This window comes from Oculina patagonica, chromosome 1 (assembly GCF_052425735.1).
Source record: "Oculina patagonica isolate OP01 chromosome 1, crgOcupat, whole genome shotgun sequence".
Classification (NCBI taxonomy): Eukaryota; Metazoa; Cnidaria; class Anthozoa; order Scleractinia; family Oculinidae; genus Oculina; species Oculina patagonica.
Window position 1 is genome coordinate 41,624,847 of NC_135758.1, and position 20,969 is coordinate 41,645,815.

Sequence of the window (20,969 nt, forward strand, 5' to 3'; positions counted from 1 at the left end):
TCAAGTCGCTATCACTGGATATTAACGTTAAACTAAGTTAAGATTCTTCACGCTCCCTGCTCAATTCAGCGCAAAGGCAAAGCTGGAAAATTGAAAGAAGCTGTTTACTCACGAATAAAATCGGCTTCCGATAATATGTTTGCCAAAAAGATGAAAGGAAGTGGATTGGAGCCAATGTCTTCAAGCGATTAATTAATGGCAAGCGCGCGCGTTTAATTTCATCCCGTCTGAATGGAAAAAACCAACAACAAACAAAACAAAACTACTTAGTTAGATGAGCTGAGAGTACCATGAGGATGTCTTTAATTTGGCTTTGCGTTTTGTAAAGTTTTTCACAAAATCATTGCAACTTACACGCTCTCATCACAAAAATAAAAGAATCAAAAACCAAACATTCGACACTTGGTTTGCGAACGTCTCTTCTGTACGTAGAACATGACAAAACAAAGCACATAATAAATTGTTACAATGTATTAATTCAAAATTAATTTCAAAATCACGACAAGAACCTTTCGGTAAAAAACCCAACAGATATTATAAAACTTATAGAATGCGGACAAGTGTCCGCTATCAGTCCTATTTTTGGCAGCGTCAAATTTTCTCTGCGCCATTATAGGCTGTAATACAGGAACGATGATATTGATACATAAATGCTATTTTTGTTTTCGTTTTTTTGAAGTGACGCCACAAAACTACTTACAAGGGGTCAATTGTAAATGTTTATTGTTAATTTATTTTTATTTATAAACAAATCACTAGAAATAAATAAATCGAAATAAATCTCTAACTACATATTACAATTTTTTTTGGTGAAAGATTGATAGCTCATTTTAACTTTAGTTGCCGCATTATCTTTTTGTTTCTCGAAATCATTTTCCAGACCTGATGCATCCATGTCCAATACACGACCTGATGTGTCTGCATTGACCAGTATCTCGATTTGTATTTCATTTGAAAAGCCGGTTGAGTCGTCTTTAGAAACATCGCTCAAGTCTTCCATTCTAGGAACATTATCTTCCTTCGTGGAACTTTGTTAGATGCCGAAAACAACAAAAAAATTAATTCTCAAACGACCCCCTCTAACATAATACTCCGTCTGATAGATGCACGCGAATTAAAAAAAATACTGGCAGACTAGCTTTTTGGTTTTTTGTGTAAGCGTTCAAAACCAATTCTACTTTTTGAATTTCATATTAAATTCTGATTCAGATTTGTGAACGGTTTTGTTAATATTTTCGCCGTTCCCCCTGTAGCACTGTTTTCCTCCTCGTCATCTTTGCTGGTAAATTTCCTGCTCCAGTAGTTATCCCTGTGCTAAGACATGCCAAGAAGAAAGTCTTTAGTTTGCAAGCTATGCTTTCTTTAACTGAAGTCGTTTTTGTTAAGCTTTGCTTTCAAGAAATAGCACCTGGAGAATGGAGAATGAACACCCGCTGCGCTCTCAAGGCAATTTGCTTTGAAAATGTCGTCGATTAGAAAGTGCACGTTCACTAATCTTTTTCGTTCCCTTCTGTCTTTATAATACTTGATATCTTACACAGCATATGTACCTTAATGATCGGAGCAAGATGGGATGAATCAAGCCGGATATATGCACGCACTAAAACTACGAATTTGTACTCCCGACCACTTTGGTTATAAAAATGTTCACTTTCCTGGACGCTTTGGTAGAAACGTTTCCAAAGGTAACAAGACGACTAAAGGCCAAAAAAAAAAAACACAAAAAGAGAAAGAAAAAGAAGACGAAAGAAAAAAGCACGCAAAAGACCCAAAAACATAAAATAGTATATCTTTTTCTATCTCTATCGTAGTTTTCATCTAAAAATGAAGTTTTGCACCGTTTGTCTGCAGTCTCTTGAGAAAACAGCCAGAAATAGGCATCTGTAGCATATAATTGCTAGCCGCTCTATTTTTAAAGAAATTCAGCGGTTCAGGGGTAAAGGACAAGAAACACCTTTTATAGTATCTTGAATATTGTTCCCTGGACGTAACGCAGACAACAATTGGCAGCTATTTTTCGGGTAGAGGCCTTTGACTTGGCATAAAAGATGGCACCTTTGGTATCCTAAATATAGATCCTGGACGTATTGGCAAACTAGTTAACTATTTTCCGGGTATAGAAACATTTGACTTGACCCAATTTTTTTCTGTCATCCAACAGTGATATCTGGCTAAGAGCCATGCATCTGATATGTAATACAACTCTAGACGCAATTTCATAGATAAGAACGCCGCACCTTAAAAAATTGCGGGTCAACAAATAACATCACGTCCTGCAGTTTACTTGTTCCACATTCACTATAGTGGAAGGTGAGATTTGCGAAAGACACGACAAGATGTTTTACTTGTTGCGTTTGTTGTGTTTTATCCTACTTTACGTCCTTGTGGATTCAAACCAACAAAGTCAGGTAAAGTAGCAAGCCTCTTTCCTAACCTCCATTCATATTACTTCCATGCATATCGTGCAGCCCAGCTACTGATCGACTTTATCAAAACAGTGTTCTTGTTCAACCGTTCTGCTAAGCGTTTTATTATCAAACGCATTTATTCCGACAAACTGGGAGTATGGAGTCGCCTCTCGATCACGGCTTCATAGTGTTTTACACAGCCTCAGAGTAAAAGGAGGGACAATTGGAAATAATGTTCCTGATTTTTATTTTGACCACTGTTGCTCAGTGTTTCATTTGATATATTCGGTATTGCCTTATTTCTTTGTCAGGAGTCATACTCGGGAGAGACAACAGATCTTTGTTAACCGGGACTCACGTGCCGCTGACACATATGCAACTCAACTCGTGCAACTCAGGCACCATCCACGCGTGAGCCGACGCAAATTTGCGTGAATCCGCGCCGTTTTATGACTTCGCGGGTAGCACAATTTGTTTTAAAAATAGCAAAATGTTCTATTATGGATCTACGTGGACCCTTCGCCCACTGTACAGTTCATTTCTTTGTCTGATGCTACGTTCAAATTATATTAAAAAAAGTAGTGGCGCGTACTTTTACGCACCAAGCAATAGACAAGAATTTACGTCACGAGGGTCAGAAAGATCAATCACCCTCGGGGTTGATCGCGTGTTTGAAAAGATAGTCATATCTCCATTTCCATATGTCTGTGGAAATCTGATTAAACTTAGTTACCCTCTCGCCAATCTTCGCCTTTTTTCACATTGAAAATGAAAATCACGGTTTAACACATCTATATCATCATATGCAAAATATATAACTCTTTTTTTTTTTCTCAGGCCTCGACTAGTTATCAGTGTGGTTGCCATGGAAGAGATGGACGTGACGGTAAGTACACGTTTTACGTCAGTATTGAGTTCCACGGAAGCCAATGAATTTTTAAGCGATGACGCGATGACGTGCACTGATGACGTCATCGCTTTAATGCAGGCACCCGATCGACCGGATCCGTTTAGCGCAATTGAACAGAAATCAAGTTTAACTTAATAACAAGAAATCGCCGCGTAGAACACAAAAGCAAAATACTCCCGTGTAGTTAGAATGGAACACTACAATGTATAAACGAAAGAGACTAAATTTTATATGATGGGATTTGTTAGATTTAGTAGACAGAAATTTTTTAATTCTTAAAAGATACAGGGCCGCTGTGAGCAAGAGACCGTTTGACCTTTCTCGCAGCTTAAAAGCTAGCTCCCGCGTATCGTATGTCGTTTATCGCAAGTCACGCTATAATATAACGTAATCTTTGTTGAGTCAACATAGGGAAATCTAAACAAAAAATATAAAATAAAATATTTCTGTTGTACAATTGGGCAACTGTGATCTACGAAGAAAATGTATTTTTAACTTTGCATCCTTGAGCTGTAAATTCATAACTACTGTATTTATTTGAATTCCATCAGATCCTAACTATGTTATTTATACAATCACTAACATTGCTTCTTAGTTTTAAAAAATGCAAGCTGCAGTTGGATAACAGTCTTAATCAAAACTATAACAAAATTCTCGATCGGTGATTGGTTATCAGCAGCCCGATTTGAGCACTAATAGGACAGTGTACGCGTCATGCTTGTAATTGGACAGTGTAATAGGACAGTTTACGCGTCATGCCTGTGTAATTGGACAGTACGCGTCATTTTGCGCGCGCTGTTGTTGTGCGTTTTGTTGAGTAAACTGTTATGTTTTTCAGTTTTTATAAAAACGTTAAACCATTTGACTAAAGGTTAGTTTGTTTCTCAAATTTTGTCATAGTTTTGATTAATTGGTAACAGGACTTCGTGTCGTCCAATTCTGTCTGTAATCATACCCGTGATTAAACAAATCGGACTCCCGCTTCGCGGTCGTCCGATTTTGTTTATCACTCGTATGATTACAGACCGAATTGGACTCCACTCAGTCCTATTACCATTATTAATCATGAACAAGGCGTCAGCTACTTTTATTTACGTTAGTTTTTGACAAATTTCCTCAGAAAATTATGTAAGATCCCTTGTGAAACGTCATCGCTTCTGCATGTATTACATGCCGTTTATTCTTTGCCTCGTGTGCTTCCCGATTTCCTTTCTAGGGCTAACGCTCACAACGAAATTGCTGAATAATTTTCCAGCACATTAAATTACCTTAGAGATCATTCTCTACACTCCTCTGTAACAGACCCAGTGGAATCTTTGTCTTCACTGGGTTTTCAGAAAAAAGTCACTGGGGTTGACCAATTTCCCACTGGGTCGGCTTATTTGGGCTCTTTTTTAAATAGGTTTATTCGATAGAAGTCACACCGCACAGTCACTGGGGAAGCATAAAAATAGGCGGGCAAAATCAAAATTTTCGCTGGGTACCGGGGAGACTAAATTTCCACTGGGTAGGGGAAAATACTCCACTGGGTCGGGTTCCACTGGGTCTGTTACAGAGGGGTGTTTCTCTACTTTCTAGCTTTTTGCTGGTGTCTGTGTAAATTAGACTGTATCCAATCAGATCAGTGAAATAGTAAAAGGCCAACATAGGTTAGTTTGGCAATGTAGGAACAGATAAAACAGCTTAAAAGCGCAGAATATTAGCCTCCTCCACGGAATATTCCTGGGAGGGGGCTGTAGCGAGTGTCCTCCCCAGATCCCTCTTAGTTTCTGTTTCTTTTCCTAAGTAGGTGCTCTTTCATATAAAAGGATGGGAAATAGGAATAACGGTACTTAGGAAGCATGGGTATAGAAAGTAATCAGAAGCCCTGTTGCAACCGATACACGATATAGTACAATACTTCGCCGCCAGTAAGGTCAAATGGCCACTTTGATCATGAATTGAAATCATCGCTTCGATGTCTGTTTTCTTTCTTACACTAACACTCATGAAATATTAGTTGTCTCTTTCGTTTATATCTTGTACCAGTCCTTTCTAACTGTCTGGTTCTATTTTGCTTTGTGGTCTAAACGTGGATTTCTTGTCGAGTTAACACGTACTAAGCATGGTATTTAAAATCAATCTTCCCAAGTGGCTGATAAGAGATGAGCCGTAGTAAGCCAAACAGAATAAGTGACATAGAAAGCCCTTTTTCTGTCCCATGCCCCCATCCTGGCAATTTCAAGTAGCTGATGAAAGATGACTAAGTCTAAGCCAATCAGAATGCGTAACCTTCAATACCCTTCCTACAAAAAAATTACCGAAAGCACGAGACGGGCGAAGACCGCTTGCAGCCTGGGCCCGTCTAATGAAGCTACCTTGGTGTTTAAATCAAAATAATTCCATCTTTCTCAATTCAAAATGTAAATCTCAGTTCGAAAAGAGTTTTATTTTACTCTCTCTTTTTCTCTTTCAAACTTTCGTAAAAAATACCCACGGACTGTTATAATTAACTATCGAGGTATTGAGTAATGGCAGATTCTCTATTTGCAGGAAGAGATGGCTTGAGTGGAAGGGATGGAGTAAAGGTCAGTATGTGCGCTTTACGTTGAAAACTAGCAGTAAGAAACCCTTATAACCAGACCACATTGGTTACAGGCGAGCGCTTACCGATATATACCTTACCCCACCCCCGTAGCTTTACTTCTATCCTCCTTCACATCACTGCACGTGGCTGAATTATTTTTCAACGCGTGTGTTGTATGAACAACTAAAAAGCAGTGTGTTGTGGTCTCGCAGGGTGACAAGGGAGATGAAGGGAGAGATGGCAAGAAAGGCGAACCTGGAATATGTGATATAAAGGTTTGCAACGAGTCTACAATTCTCATGTAACTAATAACTTGAAAATTAAAGGGACTATGTCACGGAGATTTCGCAGATTTTTGGTCTAAACTGTTCTGAAATTAGTGGAAGGCAACTTAACCCATAAAAACAGTATCTTTCAACATCTAAATGAAGATATTATCATAATTTGTGGATAGAAATCAAGCTACGGCTATAAATATCAAGTTTTTGAAGACGCGCGGAAACAATTTGAAAACGTTTGCCTAACGTTTTCAAATTACAATCCGTTTCCATCCGCGCCATTCGCAGCCAATAATGCTGACTTACTGACTTATTCCTTTAGGCTCCTGGTGGAGCAAAGGGCGTCAACAATGCTTCGCCACCGAACTCTATTTGCTGCCGCCTTCTCTGCTGCGTTCCAGCTGATGTTAGCTTTCTTTAACTCCTCCTCAGTTGATCTTCTCCAGGTCTTAGCAGGTCTTCCCACCTTTCTTTTCCCCTGCGGATTCCACTTTAAGGCCTGCTTGGTGGTGTCAGTGCCTGGTTTTCTTAGTGTGTGGCCGATCCAAGCCCATTTCCTTCTTGCTATCTCAGTTGGTATGTGCTCTTGTCCTGTCCTGCTCCAAAGTTCTTTGTTACTGATCTTTTCTGGCCAGTGAATCTTGAGGATCTTTCTGAGGCACTTGTTGACAAAGCTTTGTAGCTTATTTGATAGAGCTTGTGTCACTTTCCAGGTCTCTGAGCCATAGAGAAGCGTAGCTTTTACATTTGTGGTGAAGATGCGCAACTTGGTTTTGGTGGAAATCGAGGAGGCATTCCAGACTGGTCTAAGCATGTTGAATGCCAGTCTCGCTTTACCAATTCTGCACTTCATATCCTCCTCAGTTCCTCCAGTGACTGTGATGATACTGCCTAGATAAGTGAAACTTTCGACATCTTCCAGATCCTCGCCATTCAACTTAATTTTGCCCCGCTGCTTGCTTTTGGTTCGCATCACTTTGGTTTTCTCTTTGCTCACCCTGAGGCCGGTTGTCTCTGCAATCTGTGCCAGGTTGTTGGTTTTGGCTTGCATATGTTGTAGTTTTTGGGAAAGAAGGCATATGTCGTCTGCATAATCCAAATCGTGGAGTTGAGTTGTTAGTGTCCATTGGATTCCTGTCTTACCCTGATCTTCCACCTCTCTCATAATCCAATCGACCACCATGATGAAGATCATCGGAGACAACAAACACCCTTGACGAACTCCTGTGCTCACTTCGAAAGATTCTGTCAGCTTCCCGTTATGAATGACTTGACAAGATGACGACTCGTATAGGTCCTGTATCAGCTTGATGAACTTTGATGGAATTCCATAGTGATGCATGAGTTGCCAGATGATGTTCCTATCAACACTGTCAAAAGCCTTTTCGAAGTCGATGAAATTCATGTATAATGGAGTCTGCCATTCGTTGGATTGTTCGATGATTATCCTTAGAGTGGCAATGTGGTCAGTGCAGGATTTATCTTTCCTAAACCCTGCCTGATTACATCGCAGTTGTTTGTCCAGGGCGTCCTTAAGCCTTTCAAGGATAATGCGGCAGAATACCTTGCTTGGGATGGAGAGAAGCATAATTCCACGCCAGTTGTTGCAGAGTCCAAGATCTCCCTTTTTGGGCAGCTTCACCAGATAACCATGCTTCCATTCTGTTGGAACTTTCTCTGCTTCCCAGATCTTAAGGAAAAGTGGATGTAGCATTTCTGCTGTGTTGTTAGGATCGATTTTGAGTGCTTCAGGCGGAATCCCGTCTGGTCCTGCTGCCTTCCCATTCTTCAGTTGTTTCACAGCTCTAACAATCTCTGCTTTGGATGGTGGATGGATGCTGACAGTTAGAAGGGGTCCATTTGTTTCAATAAAGCCTAGTAATAGCCAATAATGCTAGTCAACAGTTTCAGTGCTCTAATATAGCAATTTTTAATAAAAATGGACTATTATTTTCAGATTTTATGCGACACAAATATAAATTTTGGCGGTTCAAAAATCTGGGAAAATCCGTGACATAGTCCCTTTAAAATTAACATGAACATGTAGAAAACTGAACAATTGTAAATGGAGTTTGAGTAATATTCAGTGACCAGTACTTTTTGTACTTTTTTACTTTGCCATACCTAGCTAAACAGCGACAGAAGTACAAACTAAGTCCATGACTCGTTCTATTTTGTTGCACTATATAGATATAAAATAATAAGCTCTTTAAAACAGAAAATTAGGAAAAACGAAAATGCCAAAAACAAAAGAAAAGGAATGGGTATACGAGGATTCGTACTTACGAATGATAGATAAAGTGATTAAGATTAACAAATGAAATCTATTACTTCCTTGTTAGGAGCTAACAGCGATCAAGTCAAAGCTTAAAGACCTCACTCAAGAAGTGGAACGACTTAGAAATGTAAGACATCCAACTCTAAAATAACGTTCATTAAAAGCTACATCCTCGAAGACCCAGGCGCAGTAAGTGGGGCGAAAAGAAGGAATAAATCGCTACGATTTCTGCCGATTTATTCCTTCGTTTCGCCCCACTAACTGCCCCTGGGTCTCCGAGATGTAATAGCTAGTCCTGAGACAGGGGGAGGGTTTATTTAAATTTTCATCTTCCGGACGGGAGGGGGCCGGGGAGGCGTATTAGAGAGGGGAGGCTTTAAAGAAGCGAGGGGGGGGGGAGAGCTTAAATGGTAGTACAAACTTTATTGCAAACTTTGCTACAATCAAGAGAAATATTTAACGATAACTGACTGTGCTATTAATTGATTTCATTTCAGCAACTAAAGCCGAGCCCTTGTGATCGAGGTGAGATCTAAACGTTCGATTTATAATATATTCGTAGTTGTGAGAACCTGTTTCAATTTCGTTTAGTTGCTGTGAGCTACTGAAGATATTAAAACAAAAAACAAACGAAACATACCCAAAAATGAAAAAGTGCTGAAAAATGCCCAGTATAACATTTGAAAGTGTAATTGCTGTTTAAATGTTTATGTTCTGTTACTTTACTAAAACGAACTACTACATTAAAAGTAAATTTAAAATGAGCGTCACTAAAAACGTAAGGTAAGGAATTATATTAATTAAATATGTAATATTGGTCTGCTACTTCTCCGCAGACTGCAAGCAAGGTCTTCACTTCTTTGAAAAGTTTCAAGACATTCCCACAAAAGGAGCAGTCGCCGTCAAATCCTTTTCAATTGGTGATGATCTGTTTCTGGTGTTCGCCAATAACCATGGCGACAAATTAAACCATAAAGCCGAGTCTGTTGTTTACAAAATGGAAAACGGCCGTTTTGTTCAAAACCAAACTCTCTCTACCCATGGTGCTTTCGGTATTGAACACTTCATAATAGACAAAGTGCACTACATGGCCATTGCAAACCACTACGATGGCAGCCATAAACAGAACTCTGTCATCTACAAATGAAGCGGAGACCAGTTTGTACAGTTCCAGGTGATTTCAACAAATGGTGCGTCTGGCTTCAAGTTTTTTACCATTGCAGGAGAAAATTACTTGGCCGTTTCAGAATACCACGATGACAGTACTCATTCAATCGACTCGTTTGTCTACAAGTGGAAGAAAGGAAGGTTCGTGAAATACCAGAACATTCCTACAGACGGTGCCATGGCTTGTGATTCAATTGTGATTGCCAACGAGACTTACCTTGTCTATGCAAACCATTACCACCCTCAGAAGAAATACAACATCGAGTCAAAAGTGTGCAAATGGTCTGGAGGTCATTTCTTAAAGTCCCAGACGATCCAGACCCAAGGGGCCCGCAGCGCAAAATTTTTTCGCTTCAATGGTCACATTTTTCTCGCTTTTGCCAACTATTATACAGGGAGCAACTACAACACTAACTCACCTATTTATAAATGGGATGGTGCAAAGTTTACTTTATTTCAAGAGATTCCTACCCGTGGTGCTATGGAGTTGTGCCCGTTTGAAGTAAATGGTGAAATGTTCCTCGCTATTGCCCATCATCATGGAGATAGTGCTGGATACTCAGTTCGTTCAGTTGTGTACAAGGCGTCAGGAGCACAATTTACTATTTACCAAGATTATCAAACCTTCGGAGGTCATGGAGTAGACGCCATTGTTAACAAAGGCCAAAAATACCTTGTGTTTGCTAATTACTACACAAGCGGCAGTTACAACATCGACAGCTCTGTTTACAAGTTTGTGTAGAACTGAGAAAGCGCAGTGGTGTTGAACCATGTAGACTTTTTAACTGCTAATGATTCCCATGAATTTCGTTGCGGACAATTCTTAGGCCTCGGTCTAAGCATAATTGTGTCTTAGTTTTGAAAGTAACCCAAGTGAAATTAAACTTCTCGTTTTCAATGAGGAATGTTTGAATGGATAATTGTTTGTTGACTTAATGTATCAGTGCTGATAGCTTAGCATCTTTGGTTTGTATTACTAAGATCTTTAGGTTAAGAACTTGCATCGTTGTCTACAAACTGATTTGTAACCTTGAAATTGTTACCTTATAGCTGTAGATACATGAAGTGCTGTTGTCTTACATCGATCTATAAAGCTTTAAGATAACTTATTGAAATGATTATTAAAAAATGAAAATATTGCCATAGCACGTGTCGAATTTGACGTTAACCCACAGCGCCGGATATAGACTTTGGGGTGTCATTAGTAGTATAGTAAGGACCGGTTAGGCCGGATCTTTGAGCAGGAATCAGACTTTGGATCGCAGTAGTGGCTTAAATGTTAATTTTATGCTGCTCACGCAAATGGGATTCCTGTCAATTTACTGGTCTAACCGGTCCCTACAATACTACTTTCATCGTCTTGGAAACTCTTGTAATGTGTAGTCATTGCATCGCAGCAGGGGAAGAGCAACAACAGACTATCATGTGCAGGCATCCCTGCCCTAGCCTGCGAAGTTTCGCTCTTCGTTGCGGGACGCGAATGAGAGGCGGCTGTATTCGCAGGCTATCCCTGCCCCCAAAAAAGTATAATTCAGATGCTTTGTAGTTGCTATCTACCTAGTTTATTAGCCCATATTCTGGTTTCTCGCTGCTCTCCCCATAACGCTTTCAGTCTTATAAACGAATTGCACTTTTTTGCATTAAACTTTTAACAAAATTCGAGGTAACCAATTCTTGTTGATGACCGCGCGCGCTCTGAAAAGTATTTTTCTTCGCGACCCGCTGACAAGAAAATGGCCCCGTGCAGATCATTGCGCGACAAACAAGCTTCTTCGGTCGCTTTTGCGTAACGAGGACAAATCAAGTCGCTATCACTGGATATTAACGTTAAACTAAGTTAAGATTCTTCACGCTCCCTGCTCAATTCAGCGCAAAGGCAAAGCTGGAAAATTGAAAGAAGCTGTTTACTCACGAATAAAATCGGCTTCCGATAATATGTTTGCCAAAAAGATGAAAGGAAGTGGATTGGAGCCAATGTCTTCAAGCGATTAATTAATGGCAAGCGCGTTTAATTTCATCCCGTCTGAATGGAAAAAACCAACAACAAACAAAACAAAACTACTTAGTTAGATGAGCTGAGAGTACCATGAGGATGTCTTTAATTTGGCTTTGCGTTTTGTAAAGTTTTTCACAAAATCATTGCAACTTACACGCTCTCACCACAAAAATAACAGAATCAAAAACCAAACATTCGACACTTGGTTTGCGAACGTCTCTTCTGTACGTAGAACATGACAAAACAAAGCACATAATAAATTGTTACAATGTATTAATTCAAAATTAATTTCAAAATCACGACAAGAACCTTTCGGTAAAAAACCCAACAGATGTTATAAAACTTATAGAATGCGGACAAGTGTCCGCTATCAGTCCTATTTTTGGCAGCGTCAAATTTTCTCTGGGCCATTATAGGCTGTAATACAGGGACGGCGGAGCAATTTTCCAAGTGGGGGGGCTGACTAGTGACTTGAAGTGGGGGGGCTTAAAAGACCCTTCTCTTAATAAGTCTTTATTTTTTCGGAAAAAGTGTGGGGGGGGGGGCTAAAGCCCCCCAGCCCCCCGGCTCCGCCGTCCCTGTAATAAACCAAACATTAACAACGCTGTTTCGATTGGGAAGATCGAGACCGGTTTAGGAACGATGATATTGATACATAAATGCTATTTTTGTTTTCGTTTTTTTGAAGTGACGCCACAAAACTACTTACAAGGGGTCAATTGTAAATGTTTATTGTTAATTTATTTTTATTTATAAACAAATCACTAGAAATAAACAAATCGAAATAAATCTCTAACTACATATTACAATTTTTTGGTGAAAGATTGATAGCTCATTTTAACTTTAGTTGCCGCATTATCTTTTTGTTTCTCGAAATCATTTTCCAGACCTGATGCATCCATGTCCAATACACGACCTGATGTGTCTGCATTGACCAGTATCTCGATTTGTGTTTCATTTGAAAAGCCGGTTGAGTCGTCTTTAGAAACATCGCTCAAGTCTTCCATTGTAGGAACATTATCTTCCTTCGTGGAACTTTGTTAGGTGCAGAAAACAACAAAAAAATTAATTCTCAAACGACTCCCTCTAACATAATACTCCGTCTGATAGATGCACGCGAATTAAAAAAAAATACTGGCAGACTAGCTTTTTGGTTTTTTGTGTAAGCGTTCAAAACCAATTCTACTTTTTGAATTTCATATTAAATTCTGATTCAGATTTGTGAACGGTTTTGTTAATATTTTCGCCGTTCCCCCTGTAGCACTGTTTTCCTCCTCGTCATCTTTGCTGATAAATTTCCTGCTCCAGTAGTTATCCCTGTGCTAAGACATGCCAAGAAGAAAGTCTTTAGTTTGCAAGCTATGCTTTCTTTAACTGAAGTCGTTTTTGTTAAGCTTTGCTTTCAAGAAATAGCACCTGGAGAATGGAGAATGAACACCCGCTGCGCTCTCAAGGCAATTTGCTTTGAAAATGTCGTCGATTAGAAAGTGCACGTTCACTAATCTTTTTCGTTCCCTTCTGTCTTTATAATACTTGATATCTTACACAGCATATGTACCTTAATGATCGGAGCAAGATGGGATGAATCAAGCCGGATATATACACGCACTAAAACTACGAATTTGTACTCCCGACCACTTTGGTTATAAAAATGTTCACTTTCCTGGACGCTTTGGTAGAAACGTTTCCAAAGGTAACAAGACGACTAAAGGCCAAAAAAAAAACCACAAAAAGAGAAAGAAAAAGAAGACGAAAGAAAAAAGCACGCAAAAGACCCAAAAACATAAAATAGTATATCTTTTTCTATCTCTATCGTAGTTTTCATCTAAAAATGAAGTTTTGCACCGTTTGTCTGCAGTCTCTTGAGAAAACAGCCAGAAATAGGCATCTGTAGCATATAATTGCTAGCCGCTCTATTTTTAAAGAAATTCAGCGGTTCAGGGGTAAAGGACAAGAAACACCTTTTATAGTATCTTGAATATTGTTCCCTGGACGTAACGCAGACAACAATTGGCAGCTATTTTTCGGGTAGAGGCCTTTGACTTGGCATAAAAGGTGGCACCTTTGGTATCCTAAATATAGATCCTGGACGTATTAGCAAACTAGTTAACTATTTTCCGGGTATAGAAACATTTGACTTGACCCATTTTTTCTGTCATCCAACAATGATATCTGGCTAAGAGCCATGCATGTGATATTAATGTAATATAACTCTAGACGCAATTTCATAGCTAAGAACGCCGCACCTTAAAAAATTGCGGGTCAACACATAACATCACGTCCTGCAGTTTACTTGTTGCACATTCACTATAGTGAAAGGTGAGATTTGCGAAAGACACGACAGAATGTTTTACTTGTTGCGTTTGTTGTGTTTTATCCATACGGCGCAGGCTAAGTAGATGGGAAAAAGTTCCTGCCAGGCAATGCTTACACAGCCTCAGAGGATAAGGAACCTGGGCAAATCGAAATAATGTTCCTGATTTTTATTTTGATCACTGTTGCTCACTGTTTCATTTGATATATTCGGTATTCCCTTTTTCTTTATCAGGAGTCATAGTCGGCAGAGACAACAGACCTTTGTTAACTGCGACTTGCGTGTCGCTAGCACATGCGCAACTCATCACCATCCACGCCTGAGCCGACCCAAATTTGCGTGTATCCGCCCCGTTTAATGACTTCGCGGGTAGCACAATTTGTTCTAAAAATAGCAAAATGTCATATTATGGATCTACATGGTCCCTTTGCCCACTGTACAGTTCATTTCTTAGACTGATGCAACGTTCAAATTTTCTTAAGTAGTGGCGCGTACTTTTACGCAACAAGCAATAGACAAGAATTCACATCACGAGGGTCAGAAAGATCAGTCACCCTCGGGGTTGATTGCGTGTTTGAAAAGATAGTCATATCTCCATTTCCATCTGTCTGTGGAAATCTGATTAAATTTAGTTATTACCCTCTCGCCAATCTTTGTCTTTTTTTCGCATTGAAGATGAAAATCACTGTTAAACACATCGATATCACATGCAAAGTACAGAAAGTATACAACTCTTTTTTTTCTCAGGCCTCGACAAGCTATCAGTGTGGTTGCCATGGAAGAGATGGACGTGACGGTAAGTACACGTTTTATGTCACTATCGAATTCCACGGAAGCCAAAGAATTTTTCTTAGCCTCGTGTGCTTCCTGATTTCCTTTCTAGGGCTAACGCTCACAACAAAATTGCTGAATAATTTTCCAGTACATTAAATTACCTTAGAGATCGATCATTCTCTACTTTCTAGCTTTTTGCTGGTGTCTGTGTAAATTATACTGTATCCAATCAGATCAGTGAAATAGCAAACGGCCAACTTTAGGTTAGTTTGGCAATGTAGTTACCGATAAAACAGCTTACAAGCGCAAAATATTAGCCTCCTCCACGGAATATTCCTGGGAGGGGGCTGAAGCGAGTGCTCTCTCCAGATCCGGCCCTCTTAGTTTCTGTTTATTCTCCTAAGTAGTTGCTCTTTCATGTAAAAGGGCCGGATAGGAAATAGGAATAAGTACTTAGGAAGAATGGGTATAGAAAGTAACAAGAAGCCCTGTGGCTTTATTGACGGGTCTTGTAGCGTTGTTTGCTTTTTTGCGTTATATTGAAGCGTGATAACCGATACACGATATAGTACCATACTTCGCCGCCAGCAAGGTCAAACGGCCACTTTGATCATGAATTGAAATCACCGCTTTGATGTCTGTTTTCTTTCTTTCACTAAAACTCATGAAATATTACTTGTCTCTTTCTTTTATATCTTGTACCAGTCCTTTCTAACTGTCTGGTTCTATTTTGCTTGGTGGTGTAAGCGCGGATTTCTTCTGATTTCTTGTCGAGTTAACACTTTATACAAAATGCGTACTAAGCATGGTATTTAAAACCCCTTCTCCCAAGTGGGTGATAAGAGATGAGCCGTAGTAAGCCAAACAGAATAAGTGACATAGAAAGCCCTTTTTCCGTCCCACGCCCCCATCCTGGCAATTTCAAGTAGCTGATGAAAGATGAACCAGTCTAAGCCATTCAGAATGCATAACCTTCAATACCCTTCCTACAAAAAAAAAATAACCGAAAGCACGAGAGGGGCTCAGACCGCTAGCGGCCTGGGCCTGTCTAATGAAGCTACCTTGGTGTTTAATAATCAAAATAATTCCATCTTTCTCAATTCAAAATGTAAAACTCAGTTCGGAAACAATTGTATTTCACTCTCTCTTTTTCTGTTTCAAACTTTCGTAAAAAATACCCACGGACTGTTATAATTAAATATTGAGCTATTGAGTAATGGCAGATTCTCTATTTGCAGGAAGAGATGGCTTGAGTGGAAGGGATGGAGTTAAGGTCAGTATGTGCGAAAGCCTCATAACCAGACCACATTGGTTACAGGCGAGCGCTTACCGATATATACCTTACCCCACCCCCGTGGCTTTAATTCCCTCTATCCTCCTTCACATCACTGCCCTTAGCTGAATTATTTATCAACGCGTGTGGTGTATGAAAAACTAAAAAACAGTGTGTTGTGTTGTTGCAGGGTGACAAGGGAGATGAAGGGAGAGATGGCAAGAAAGGCGAACCTGGAATATGCGATATAAAGGTTTGTAACGAGTCAACAATTCTCATGTAACTAATAACTTGAAAATTAAAATTAACATGACCATGAAGAAAACGTAACAATTGTAAATGGAGTTTGAGTAATATTCTGTGATCAAACGATAACTAGATTTCAAAAGAAAAACGTGCAGTGACTACTAGTACTTTTTGTACTTTTTCACTTTGCCTTACCTAAACAGCGACAAAAGTACAAACTAAGTCCATGTCGTTCAGGTCAGTTGTTTCCTTTTTTCACCATTTTCATTTCTGTTTGCTTAATACTAGCTTGTTGCACTATATAGGTATAAAATAATGAGCTCTTCAAAAGAGAAAACAAGGAAAACGAAAATGCCAAAAACAAAATTTAAATCAAAAAAAATGGGTATACAGGGATTCTTACTTAGGAAGAACAGATAAGTTGATTAATATACTCCCTATACTGCATATCATATCTCACTTATGTTTAATAAATCAGAACTACAACTTACCTTATTAGGAACTAACAGCGATCAAGTCAAAGCTTAAAGACCTCACTCAAGAAGTGGAACGACTTAGAAATGTAAGACATTTAACTCTAAAATAATGTTCATAAATAGCTAGTGCTGAGATAGCTTATTAGACAGACAGGGGGAGGGTGTATTAAAATTTTCATCTTCCGGACGGGAGGGGGGAGGCGTATTAGAGAGGGGAAACTTAAAAGAAGGGGGAGGGGTAAAAAGAGCTTTAAATGGTAGTACAAACTTTATTGCTAACTTTGCAACAATCAAGAGAATTATTTAACGATAACTGACTGTATTATTAATTGATTTCATTTCAGCAACCCAAGCCGAGCCCTTGCGATCGAGGTGAGATCTAAACGTTTGATTTATAATATATTCGTGGTTATGAGAATCTGTTTTCAATTTCGTTTAGTTGCTGTTAGCTACTGAAGGTATTAAAACAAAAGACAAACGAAACATGCCCAAAAATGAAAAAGTGCTGAAGAATGCCCAGTATAACATTAAGGCCCCGTCCACACTGACCCGGGTAAATTTGAAAACGCATCTTTTTTTCCGGTAAGGCCAACCGTCCACACTGAAACGGCGTTTTCGGTCACCGAAAACGAAGTTTTTCAAAAACGCCCACTAATGAAGCGTATCGATTTGAAATTTACCCGGGTTAATGTGGACGGAAAACATTTTACGCGGCGTTTTCAAATTTCTCCGTTTTCAAATTTACCCGGGTCTGTGTGGACGGGGCCTTAAAGTATAAAGTATAAAATATTTATGTTCTGTTAATTTACTAAAACGAACAACTACATTAAAGGTCAATATAAATGAGCGTCATTAAAAAATGTAAGGTGAGGAATTTCATTCATTAAAAATGCAATATTGGTTTGCTATTTCTCCGCAGACTGTAAGCAAGGTCTTCACTTCTTTGAAAAGTTTCAAGACATTCACACTAAAGGAGCAGCCGCCGTCAAATCCTTTTCAATTGGTGATGATCTGTTTCTGGTGTTCGCCAATTACCATGGCAACAAAGCAGGATATAAAGCCGAGTCTGTTGTTTACAAAATGGAAAAAGGGCGGTTTGTTCAAAACCAAACTCTCTCTACCCGTGGCGCTTTTGGCATTGAACACTTTGTAATAGACAAAGTGCACTACATGGCCATTGCAAACCACCATGATGGCGGCTATAAACAGAACTCTGTCATCTACAAATGGAACGGAGACCAGTTTGTACAGTTCCAGCTGATTTCAACAAATGGTGCGTCTGGCTTCAAGTTTTTCACCATTAAAGAAGAACATTACCTGGCAGTTTCAGAATACTATGATGGCAGTACTTATTCAATTGACTCGTTTGTGTACAAGTGGAAAAAAGGAAGATTCGTGAAATACCAGAACATTCCTACCGACGGTGCCAGGGCTTGCGATTCAGTCGTGATTGCCAACGAGACTTACCTTGTGTATGCAAACCATTATCACTCTCAGAAGAAATACAACATCGAGTCAAACGTGTACAAATGGTCTGGAGGTCATTTCTTGAAGTCCCAAACGATGCAGACCCAAGGGGCATACAGCGCAAAATTCTTCCGTACCAGCGGTCACGTCTTTCTCGCTTTTGCTAACCATTATACAGGGAGCAACTACAACACTAAATCGCCTATCTATAAATGGGATGGTGAAAAGTTTGCTTTATTTCAAGAGATTCCTACCCGTGGTGCTATGGAGTTGCGCCCCTTTGAAGTGAATGGTGAAATGTTCCTCGCTATTGCCAATTATCATGGAGATAGTGCTGGGTACTCAGTTCGTTCAGTTGTGTACAAGGCGTCAGGGGCACAGTTTACTCTTTACCAAGATTTTCAAACCTTCGGAGGCCGAGGAATAGACGCCATTGTTGACAAGGGCCAAAGATACCTTGTGTTTGCTAATTACTACAAAAGCAATTACAACATCGATAGCTTCGTTTACAAGTTTGTGTAGAACTGAGAAAGCGCAGTGGTGTTAAACAATGCAGCCTTATATCTGCTAATGAATTTAGGTCTTAGACTAAAGCATAAATGTGTCATAGTTTAGAAGTATTACCCGAATGTAATTCAACTTCTCATTAACAATGAGGACTATTTGAATGTTTGATAACTAAATGTATCAGTGCTAATAGCTTAGCATCAAGGGTTTGTATAACTAAGAGCTACAGGTTGAGAACTTAATTGTACCGTTGTCTACAAACTGATTTGTAACCAAGGCATTGTTATAGCTGTAGTTACATGCAGTGTTGCTGTGTTACATCGATCTTTAAAGCTTTAAGATAACTTTTAACTCATAAAGGGCAAAATTTCTGAATTCTGATTGGCTGAGATAGAGGGCATTTTTTCTTAATTTTAGTAATTGCCTGGGGCAAAGTTATTTGATCCTGATCGGATGAGCAGAAAAATCCTCGTTTCTTTTAATTAGCCGAGCGCGCTGCACTTGCATGGCTTTTTGACGGCGGGATTTTGAGCAGAATTTTCAAACACAGCGCTCGCTTGCACGTTATTTGATGAAAGCGGAATGGAAACCGGGTTAGAGCTTGAAACGAAATGCAGAAAGCTGACTCAGATGATTACTTCTACTGAAAACTAGAAAACTTGCATCAACTAGACGCTCGGTGAGTTCGCGACGGAATTCATTCATGGCGGCCAACTGACTTCTTCGTTTCACTTCTGTCAAATGCAGTTTAATAACATGCAACTCGGCCAGAGAATAATTGGGATGAGCATTAAATAACGAAAATGTTGCCCATAGCATCTATCCAAGTTTGACCTTAATCGCCTTAATCGCTGGGTACTCAGTTCGTTCAGTTGTGTACATGGCGTCAGGAGCACAGTTCAACCTTCGGAGGCCGAGGATTAAACGCCATTGTTGACAAAGGCCAAACATACCTTGTGTTTGCTAATTACTACAACGGCAATAATTACAACATCGATAGCTCTGTTTACAAGTTTGTGTAGACCTGAGAAAGCGCAGTGGTGTTGAACAATGTAGACTTTTAAGTCCTCATGATTCTCATGAATTTCGTTCAGGACAATTTTAGGCCTCAGTCCAAAGCATAATCGTGTCTTATGTTTGGAAGTAACCCAAATGTAATTAAACTTCTTGTTTTTAAACGATTAATGTTTGAATGGCTGATTTTTTGATAAATAAATGTATCAGTGCTAATAGCTTAGCATGTAGGAGATGAAGGGTTGCTACAGCTACAGGTTGAGAACTTGTATCGTTGTCTACAAACTTATTTTTAACCTTGAACTTTTTATAGCTGTAGTTACATGAAGTGCTGCAATGATCTTATATCGATCTATAAAGCTTTGAAATAACTAATTGGGATAAACATTAATTAGTACAAACATCAATTTACAAGTTTGTGTGGAGTGTGCATTGCTGTTGAACTGTGCAGCCTTGTATCTGCAAAGCATTCACAAGTTTTTTATCGAGGATAATTTTAGGCCTCAGTCTAAAGAACAGTTGTGTCTTAATTTGAGAGTAAACCAAATGTAATTTAACTTCTCGTTACTTTTGAGGAATGTTTGAATGGATGACTGTTTGATTACTTAATAAGTGCTTATAGCTTAGCATCTAGGGTTTGTTATCTAAGCACTAGGTTGAGAACTTGTATCGTTGTCTACAAACTGATTTGTAACCTAGGCATTGTTATAGCTGTAGTTACATGAAGTGCTGTTGTCTTACATCGATCTATAATGCTTTAAGATAACTAATTGCGATGAGCATTAAATAATGAAAATAATACCCAGAGCACCTGTCTAATTTGACGTTAACCCATAGCTCCAGCCCTTGGGGTGTCATCAGTAGTATAGAAGGGACCGGCTAGGCTGAATCTTTGAGTGGGAATCTCATTAGCCTGAGCAGGAATACATTAACGGACGTGGCGTCATAAGCTCATGAATGAAATGCTGTGGAATCTAATTATCTTATAACCAGTTTGTTAGGTTTGTAATGTTCTATTTTTATCTTGGTCAGTTTAACTGGCTTGACCGGCTTCGCTTTATTTTTTGGATCGCATTAGCGGCTTACACCCGCTTTCAGTGTTACGTGCATAGCTATCTTTCTACATCCATCTTTCGACATCATCTTTCGACATCGTCTTTCGACGTGCTGTTTGAAATGAGCCAATCAAAACCTATACATACCGTTGTTGGTTTCATGCAAATTTGCGAAAAGGTCAGAAGGTCATGCTAGTGGGCTGTGATTGGCGGATTTCGATCCGTGTTGTTTGTTTAACA

The 20,969-nt window shown here is 39.3% G+C and overlaps 1 protein-coding gene across 1 annotated transcript; it reads left to right on the forward strand.

Moving 5' to 3' along the window:
* Nucleotides 1-2,296: 2,296 nt before the first annotated feature.
* Nucleotides 2,297-20,455, forward strand: LOC144631497 (uncharacterized). Its single transcript, XM_078489939.1, has 8 exons — nucleotides 2,297-2,408; nucleotides 14,665-14,713; nucleotides 15,930-15,964; nucleotides 16,155-16,217; nucleotides 16,710-16,772; nucleotides 17,031-17,058; nucleotides 17,606-18,889; nucleotides 20,330-20,455. Exons 1-7 carry the CDS (start codon nucleotides 2,337-2,339, stop codon nucleotides 18,673-18,675), a joined length of 1,380 nt encoding a protein of 459 aa, XP_078346065.1. The 5' UTR covers nucleotides 2,297-2,336; the 3' UTR covers nucleotides 18,676-18,889; nucleotides 20,330-20,455.
* Nucleotides 20,456-20,969: the final 514 nt, after the last annotated feature.